This window comes from Durio zibethinus, chromosome 9, assembly GCF_047325235.1.
Source record: "Durio zibethinus cultivar Kanyao isolate XHJ-2024 chromosome 9, ASM4732523v1, whole genome shotgun sequence".
Taxonomy (NCBI): Eukaryota; Viridiplantae; Streptophyta; class Magnoliopsida; order Malvales; family Malvaceae; genus Durio; species Durio zibethinus.
In genome coordinates this window covers 24634598-24644614 of record NC_143170.1, presented here as the reverse complement: position 1 = coordinate 24644614, position 10017 = coordinate 24634598, and the positions used below count along the sequence as shown (strand labels likewise).

Below are 10017 nucleotides of genomic sequence, written 5' to 3'. Positions count from 1 at the left end.
TACAGTCATAAATTTTTTTAAAAATTTTGTATAATTTGATATAAAATGTAATAATAATAATTATAATAATAAAAATTTTTATTTTTTAATTTTTAAAGTAGTTTATGATATTTTATGTTTTTTATTTTCTTAAAAAAATTATTTACAAATTTTTTTAGATTATAACAAATCATTCATATTTGGTTTAGCAACAAATTTTTACTTGATTCAAATTCATATTCAATATTAACTTCAGACAAATCGAATATTAATAAAACATAATATGTTAAATGTTAAGCATTTATTTTTAATGATTTTACAAACTTAAAAATATAATAATTTTAAATTTCATCAACTATAGTTATTGATATATACTTCAAATTTTACCACATGATAAAATGACGAGGAGGATCAAATTCTTTGTTTTCATTTTGAGAGCCAAGTTGATGCCATTTTCATCCTTGTGCCTTTTGTTCTTGATATATTTGAGGTAAAGAATATATTTGAAAATGATACATTTGTGGTGGGGATACATATGTGGTAGAGGATACATTAGAGGTGGATCATATATTAAAGGTGGATGATAACCATGTGGAGATAGATAACTATGAGAAGGTTAAAAATTAGGTGGTTCCAGTGGATACTAACATTTTTGAGTTTAGCAAGTGATTCACTATACCCAAAGTTACTATAATTTGATCTCCTATCTGAAGATAAAAAATTGTAGAACTATTATAGTAGCACTTATTAGCTTTTCCTTTTGATTGAGCTATACGTGCACTTTTACCCCTACTAGATTCAACGGATGGATTTACTTTATATTCTGTCATGTTACTGAAAAGTCCACCAGTAACAACAAGTTTAAATTGTCATCCAAATGGGCTGTAAGATCGATTTGCACCCATATATTATCAAAATTTGCATCATCACCATCATGTGACTTAAACACTCACCATCATCATTTTGATTTGGTGTTGGACTTGAACTTTGAATGAGACGCATTCTTATCTTTAGAATGGTGTGATTGTTCAAAATTTATTTCATTATCAGAATTATCTACAGGCAATTAATCTGAGTTTTGACCATTTAACAAAGTATTTTCTTTCTTTTGCAGTTATTTTATTAGTGGATCATCAGTTTCAAAAATATGTTTTAGGCTAATAATATTAAAACTATTATTTATCTCATTAATGCTTATTTTTTTTCTAATATGTCATCCTTAGCCTCATGTTGTAAAAGGTATATACTAGTTTCTGAAGTCTTTCAAACTTCAATCTATTTCTTGCTTTGGTGTAAATATAACTAAATGCGCTCCAATTTCATATACAATTTGATACAAATGTTGTTTGACCAAGCACTTAGACTACTAGTTTTTGTAATTTAGGAACACAAGTATAATATATCATTCACCACTCAGTTGTATAAAATTATTGAAATTAAATTTGAATGTGTTATACAATTAAATAATATAAAATAAATTATAAGTATGTAATTTACTATTTACCTGAATTTATTTGCTTCTAACTTTTTGTGCCTATAGAATATCAAATGTTTCATGTTTATCTCGAAATAATAGTAACTACATTAATAAAAAATACAATAATAAATAATAAATATATTTTTAATACATAAAATAAATGTTAATGTTATAATAATATTAAATGCTAACTTGATTAATAATTTTGATTTGATTATCTATAAAAGATTATAATCTTTCAATAACTATTTTTGTACCTTTTAATGTTTCTTTAGATACATTTGCAGAATGCTTTACACTAAATTAAAATTGCAGATTGAGAAAATAACCTAAATATAATTTATAGCAATATTATCTTAAAATAAAAAATAAATATATAAGCAATTTAAGCTTAAAAATAAATGTGTTTTTTAAAAACAAATTACATTCTTGGTTTACTTACCAGCTGAATATAAGTCAGAATGCATGAAACTTAATTTATTGTCAATAATATTTTCATATTCAGCATAACAATGATAATTTTGTCGAATTGCTTGTTTAGCTCTATCCACAACCTCATAAATAAAGTCCGTTGTTGATTTATCATCATCATCCATAAGACATTACACTTTTACCAAAACCTCATAAACTTTTATTATATCGTTTGTTTTTTTTTTTTTTTTAATTTTTCTCAAGATAATTTTTTTGGCTTTATAAGTAGGTCTTGATTTTTGTTATCCTCATTTTGATTTTTTAAATTTTTATATTTTCATCAATGAATTTTTAGAATAATATATTTCAAATTAATATTTTAAACAATGATATCATAAAAAAAATGTTAGATTTAAATAGTTGTACTAATTACTAAATACTAACATTTGAATTGAATATCTCTTTCAAAACTTGCTTTTGTTTTGTCATTTCTTCTAATTGTATGAAATGAGTGGCAAATTGGGAAAGAGGAGGATCAAATATTTGCTCCATTTGTATATACTTTATCAAATCAATAGTATAAATGTGATTGTATATAAATAAGTCACTTTTTTTGCATCATCCAAACCCTTTGCCACATTTTGTTTGCCAATATCCTTAAAACACAAGTCCAAACAATGAGCTAAATATGTTGTCCAATACAAATGTATTTTCTTCATTAGTTTTTTTTTTTAGCAATCTTAAGTCTGCCTCATTATCAATGACTATTTGAACAATGTATTTTTTCTTAATTTCTTTCATAACATCATCCAATAATCTATAATAAAAGTTTGCATCTCTAGTACGAACATGTAAGACATCTATAAATTTCAAAAAAATGATCTTTTTACTACAACAGACAAATTAATAATGTGCATTTAATTCAAATTATTGATCTAATCATCATACATCAAAGTGGCATCAAATTCATTCAAATGTGTTTTTAATCTATTAACCCATTCATGGATTTGTTGATACTCAAATCTAAATACACATATGAGACGTCATAAAGTATTCAAAGTTTTACATGTTGGTCAACTTTTACTGTCACAGAAAGTAAATTATGCACCCATGGGGAGTTTGTTAACTAAAAAGGAAGTCAATCATATATAAAAAAAAATTTATTCTGATTCACCTATCTTTTTTCTTAGTATCTTTAAAAATAAATTACTTATCTTTGATTGCTTTGAACTTTTCTAACCAATTCAGGTATAGCTCCTCCTAATGAAAATTCAAACTCACTTGGAGTTGATTTCTTTGTTCTTTCTTCATAATATTCAACAATTGAGCTATGAAATCTTCTTCCTTCTTTATATATGTTACTCCAACCACCAGTTCTCTGTTAAAACTCTTGTCTTTTGTGCTATTCATATTGTAATTTGATACTATCTCGCATGCTTGTCTAGTAGTTGCGTCTTCATCAATAAATCTTTTATAATCATACTCATCATCTTTTAATTGAGGATAAGAGTTCATATTTTATCCTTTTGTCGTCAACTTTTTTGATTTATTTTCTTGAAGTAGTTTCATCATATTTTTTTTATCACACATATTTATATAGTTAAGAAATGGAAAAAAATTAGTTACACATGCTTATGTAATTTTATAATTTTTATTAAGAAAAGAATTATAAAAACATAACATATCAGTAACGTTAAGGCATGTTGCAACATTGTTAGTTTTATGAGCAATATGTTCCTTAAAGCGTGTTATTTTTCTTTTTACAATTTTGCCATAATGTTTACATGAAACATTTTCTTTTGTATTTGGTACAGGTATTCCAAAATACTAACTTATATAATCATTTGGCATGCCGTTCACTAATTCCGAGTAAAGGAGTAAAGGATGCACCAAGTGATGATATAGGTTGACATTTTAGAATACTTGCATCAAATACAACAGGAAATGTTTAATATAAATTTTGTGGCAAAGTTGTAAAATGAGGAATAATACATTTCAAGGAACATATTGCTCATAAAAATGACAATGTTGCACCATGTATCAATGTTACTAGTATGTTATGCTTTTATAATTCCTTTGAAAATATTTTTGTTAGTTTCTCAATAAAAATTATAAAATTATATAAGCATGTGCAACAATTTTTTTTTCTTTTTCTTAACTATATTATTAATAAGTGTGATAAGAGAAAGTATCATGAAACTTTTTCAAGAAAACAATTCAAAGAAAGTTGACAAAAAAAGAAGAAAAAATGAATTCTTATCTTAATTAAGAGAGAAAGACTATGATTATAAAGGATTTATTGAAAAAGATACTGCTATTAGATAAGTCATACGAGATAATATCCAATCATAGCATAAGTGGCATAAAAGACAAGAATTTAGACAAAAAATCGGTGGTTAGAGCAACATAAATAAAAAGGAACGAAACTTTCATGGCTTAGTTGTTGAATATTACGAAGAAAGAACAAGAAAATCAACTCCAAGTAAATCTGAATTTTTATTAAGGGAGCTGTACCTGAATTAATTAGGAATAAGAGTTCAAAGCAACCAACGACAAGTGATTCATTTTTAAAGACATTATGAAGAAGATGGGTAAATTAATATCAAAATTTTTAATATATAATCTACTTCTTTTTTCATTAGTAAACTTTTCATTGTTGCATAATTTATTTTTTGTGATAGCAAAAGTTGGTCAACGTGTAAAACTTTCAACACCTTATAATGTCTCAGATGTATATTTAAAGTCTGAGTATCAACAATTTCAATCAAATGCACATCATTAATTTCAATCAATTAGATGTGTTAATCTATTAAAAGTACATTGGAATGCATTGGGTGTCACAACAATTTTAATCAAATACACATCATTAGTTTCTTTATCTATTACAGTAAAGGAATCTTTTTTTAAAGATCTATAAATGTCTCAAATGTTTGTATTAGAGATGCAAACTTTTATTACAGATTATTGGAGGAAATTGTGAAAAAAATTGGAAACAATTACATTTTTTAAATAGTCATTGATAATGATGTAGCATTTAAAGTTGCAGAAAGAAAATAATGGAGAAAAGATAACATTTGTATTTAACAGTATGTTCAACTCATTGTTTGGACTTACGCCTTGAGGATTTTGACAAAAAGTAAAAAAGTGGCAACGATTTTGGATGATGCGAATAAAGTCACTTGTTTTGTGTATAATCACATTTAGATTATTGATTTGATGAAGTACACATAAAGAAAGCAAATATATTTTCTTACTCTTATCCAATTTGTCACTCATTTCATATAATTAAAAGAAATGACGAGGTAAAAGTAAGGTTTGAGAGAGATGTTCAATTCAAAGGTTAATACATAGTAATTATTACAACTATTTAAATCAAGCATCTTTTTATGCTAACATTGTTTAAAATATTAATTTAAAATATATTATTCTAAAAATTCATTGATAAACATATAAGAATTTAAAAAATAAAAAAGAAGACAACAAAAATCAGGTTTGCTTATGAAGCCAAAAAAATTATTTTGAAAAAAGATTTTTGAAAAAAAGCTAGCGATATAATAAAAGTTTATGAGCTTTTGGTAAAAGTATTGCGCTTTATAGATGGTGATGAGAAACCCATAATAGGTTTTATTTATGATGCTGTGAATAGAGCTAAATAAGCAATTCATCAAAATTGTTGTTATTATGCTATACATGAAAAGATTATTGAAATTAGGTGAAATTTCATACATTTTGACTTGCATCTAGCTAGTAAGTAAACCAAAAATGTGAGTCATATTTAAAAAAATATATTTATTTTTACGCTTAAATTGCTTATATATTTATTTTTATTACTTTAAGATAATATTATTATAAATTATGTTAAGGTTATTATCTTAATTTACAATTTCAATTTAGTGTGCAGCAATATGCAAATGTATCTAAAGAAACAATTGAAGATACAATAGCAGTGATTGAAAGATTAGAATCTTTTATAAATACTCGAATCAGAATAATTAATCAGGTTAGCATTTAATACTATTATAACTTTGACATTTATTTTATATATTAAAAATATAATTATTTTTTATTTATTCATTTATTGTTGTGTTTTGTATCGATATAGTTGCTATTATTTCGAGATAAACATGAAATATTTGGACTCCACAACCACAAAAAACTAAGAGGCATATGAATTCAGGTAAATAGTAAATCAAATAATTATAATTTATTTTATGTTATTTAATTGTATATCACGTTTAAATTTAATTTAAATAATTTTATACAATTAAGTGATGGATGATATATGACACTCATATTCTTGAATTGCAAAAATGAGCAGTTTAAATGCTTAGTTAAACAAGCTTTACATCAAATTGTGAACGAAATTAAAGCATATTTAGCTATATTCACACTAAGGCAAAAAATATATTGAAGTTTGAAGGACTTTAGAAACTAGTATATACCAATTACAACATGAGGCTAAGGATGAGACATCAAAAAAAAATAATGAGCGTTGACAAGATAAATGATAGTTTTAATCCTATTAGTCTAAACCTTATTTTTAAGATGATGATCTACTAATAGAATGATTGCTAAAAAAAGAAAATCCTTTGTTAGATGGTTAAAACTCTAATTGGTTGCCTGCGGATAATTGTGATATTGAAATGAATATTGAACAATCACGTCAATTTTCAAGAAAGAAATTTGTCTCATTCAAGTTCAAGTTTAACACTAAGTCAAAGTAATGATGGTGAGGTTTAAGTTCACCTGATTGTGATGGTGATTGTGTGGATTTTAATGATGATATGAGTGCAAATTGGCCTTATAGCCCATTTAGAGAACTTGGGCTTGCTATTACTGGTGATCTTTTCATTAATAGGAATATGGAGTAAATCCATCAGCTTAATTTAGGTAACTTGCACATATAGCTCGATTAAAAGGAAAAACCAATAAGCACTACTATGATATATCTAGATGTTATTCATTTTCAGGTAGAATATCAAATTCTAGTAACTTCGAGTATAATATCATTTGCTTGTACTCAATAATGTTATTATTGGTAATCTACCTCCACATAATTATTATCTATCTCTAATTTAAATGTATCCTCTCACCATAAATATCTCATCTTCAAATATATTTTTCACTTTAAATGTATCAAAAACAAAGGTCACAAGGATGGGAATGGTTCAACGTGGCTCTCAAAGTGAAGATAGAGAATTTGATTCTTTTCGTCATTTTACCATGTAATAAAATTTAAAATATATATCAATAATAATAGTTGATGAAATTTAAAAGTATTATAGTTTTAGGTTTGTAATATTATTAAATATAGATGCTTGGTATTTAATATATTATATGTTGTTATATTTGATTTGTCTGGAATTAATATTGAATATGAACTTAGTTCAAGCAAAAATTTGCTACTAAACCAAATATGAATGTTTTGTTATAATGTAAAACAAATTGTAAATAATTTTTTAAGATAATAAAAAACATAAAGTGTCATAAATTATTTTAAATATCATAAAATAAAAATTTTTATGATTATATTTATTATATTTTATAATAAATTGTGCAAAATTTAAAAAAAAAAAACACACAACTGCAATAATTGCAATTATATTTGCTATATTTGCAAATGCAATAAATACGGCGTGACAAAAAATCTCAATTTAAACCCTTGGCCGCATATGCATGTTGGTGGAACTTTTGGAAGGGCTACATAATTTGGAGATCCTTGTTGGCATTCAAAGCAGCAAGAGTGATCTGTTTGTCGTCTTTAGATCAAAGGGCAAATTTGTTATTTGTTAAATCTGTTGCAGAAATGGGTTTCGTAAATGTCTTACTATTCTTAAATTAGTAATATCATATTATCTTGTAGAAAATGCATCTGATCATTTATGCATGTTCATCTGACTAGCTACAGAGAACTCCATTGTATCAGTTACTAAAAGTTTTCTATGCCATCTTTTTCTTAGGGTTGTGCTGTCTATATATATCTATTTAGAAATCTTATTCTGGTCCTCCTGCTCGGACTGTTGCCAATCCCTCTCTGAAGATACATCTTTATTTTGGCTATATTTGCTTAATGAAAATTCTGATGAAGGACCTGGTAATTATGATGGTAAGGGAACTTATTCATCAGTATGAAGCCAAATCAAATGGATCCTGACCCGAGCCATTAGAATGACCTTTAATGGTATTGCACCTTAGGCTCTATTTGGATGGACAGTGAGATTGACTGCGATAAGATTGAAAAAAATAATTAAAAATACTGTAGCTGTGATTGAAAAAAAAAGTTATTTTAGCTGTGATTAAAAAAATTTTAATGAAAAATTTATGCTGACTTAATCTCATTAGAGTTGATATTTAGATTCAATTGAAAATGCAATGAGTTTAATCAGTGTGGTGAAATCCAAATAGGATCTTAGTTTTTGTACTTTTTTATATAAAATAGATCACAATTTGAAGATGGAAGAAGGGATTATAGATATTAAAATTTGATTTTCAGTTAGATATTTTTTAAAGGTAATTATGATTATGATTATACAAATTAATTGAATTAAATTTTAGATTTTTAATATTTGTACTTTAACATGTTTCAGTTTCATTGACTCATTCAATCATCACTATAAAAAAACATAACAAAAAATAATAAAAAGAAAAAACAGAAAATAAATGACAGATAAATGGCATATGGTAACAGATACATATCTAGGCAAATTCAAGTGGCAGGGCAGGATCTTCCAATTTCTTACGATTTGAACTTGGATTTTATGGTATTGACAACACCCGCATCCACTTGGAAGGTCTTGGTCAAGACTTCATTTGGTATCGAAGAAGCAAAGAGATTTATGGGAACGACCACAGCACCGGGCAAGTGGCTGTTGAAAGCCGTGAAAGCCAGTGCCTTTCCTTCTCCAACATTAAGTTGGAAATGCACAAGTCCCTGAGGGATGACAAACATCTGCCCGGCAGTCAAGACTTTGGAGTAAAAAACATTGTTACTTGTCACAAAACCTACCAGGAGCTTGCCTTTAATCACCACACCCGTCTCGCTTGCACGAGGGTGCAAATGAGGCGGATTGAGTCCACCAGGGGCAAAGTCTACCCGGTTCATCGAAATTCCGAGAGTATTCAGCCCTGGGAATGTGAGGACATTTCCAGGTGTGAGGGCGGATGCGAAGATACTTGTTGTGTTACCTTCCTTGGTGAAGCCGTCAAAGAAAAAGTCATCAGAAGTTACTTCGGATGCTTGTTTGCAAGGGAAACCATTAACAGATATAGAGGCAGTCACGTTTGCTACACAGAAGTCCTGTAATGGAGCGGGGTCAGCTGAATGGGAAGGTAGAAGTAGAAGCCAGAAAACATGAAGGCAACATAGAAGGTAGAATGGCAAGCTCGATAAGGAACCCATGGCAGACATGGATTTCTCTTCTTTAAAGTACAGGTAGTGAAGGTTAACAATGGATCAATTTATGTATCTCTTAATAGTCTTAACTCTTAAAAGGTCAACAGTAAAATAATGCCATAAAAACAAAATTGGTGGATGTTAGTTAGGGGCATGTTTACACCTAGCTACAATTAAGACATGGTCACACGGCAGAGGTAACGAAACGAGTAGACCAAAGAGAGAGATTTGAACAAAGAGAGTGACCCATGGAGAAAATCAACACCTAATCTAAATGTAAATGACTAAAAGGGGCAGGGAAGACAAAGTCTTTGAGCTGCGACTTTCTGATGATGCTAAGAGCTTCGTGGTATTTGCGGGCAACAAGTGGACAAATTTCAGCTTGACTCTGTCAAACTGAATGCAATTGTATATTTTTTTGTTCGGACACTAATATCAGTTAACCAATCACGCAATAACGCGTTGTTGAAATAGTTGTTGATGTTGGAGAAGCGATTGAGAGATGAATTCTTCTAGGCTTGATTTAGGAGTTACTTTCCTTTAACAAGAATAATCAAAATTGTCAAAGAGATACAATGAAAACCTTGTTAGAATTCGTTAGTGTGAAAGCTCTCCTTCGCACGGGATCAATATTTATATAGCAAAAATTAATTAGAGTAATATAATATTAAATGAAATGTAATGATCATACTTAGCACTTGAAATTTAAATACATTATTTTTATAATTTGTATTTATTTTTTTATTATCTCTTTATT

General features: G+C 27.5%; 1 protein-coding gene across 1 annotated transcript; it reads right to left on the bottom strand.

Moving 5' to 3' along the window:
• Nucleotides 1–8406: 8406 nt before the first annotated feature.
• LOC111317272 (germin-like protein subfamily T member 2) lies at nt 8407–9764 on the bottom strand. The gene has a single exon (XM_022919732.2). The coding sequence runs from the start codon at nt 9273–9275 to the stop codon at nt 8604–8606; it is 672 nt and encodes a 223-aa protein (XP_022775467.2). The 5' UTR covers nt 9276–9764; the 3' UTR covers nt 8407–8603.
• Nucleotides 9765–10017: the final 253 nt, after the last annotated feature.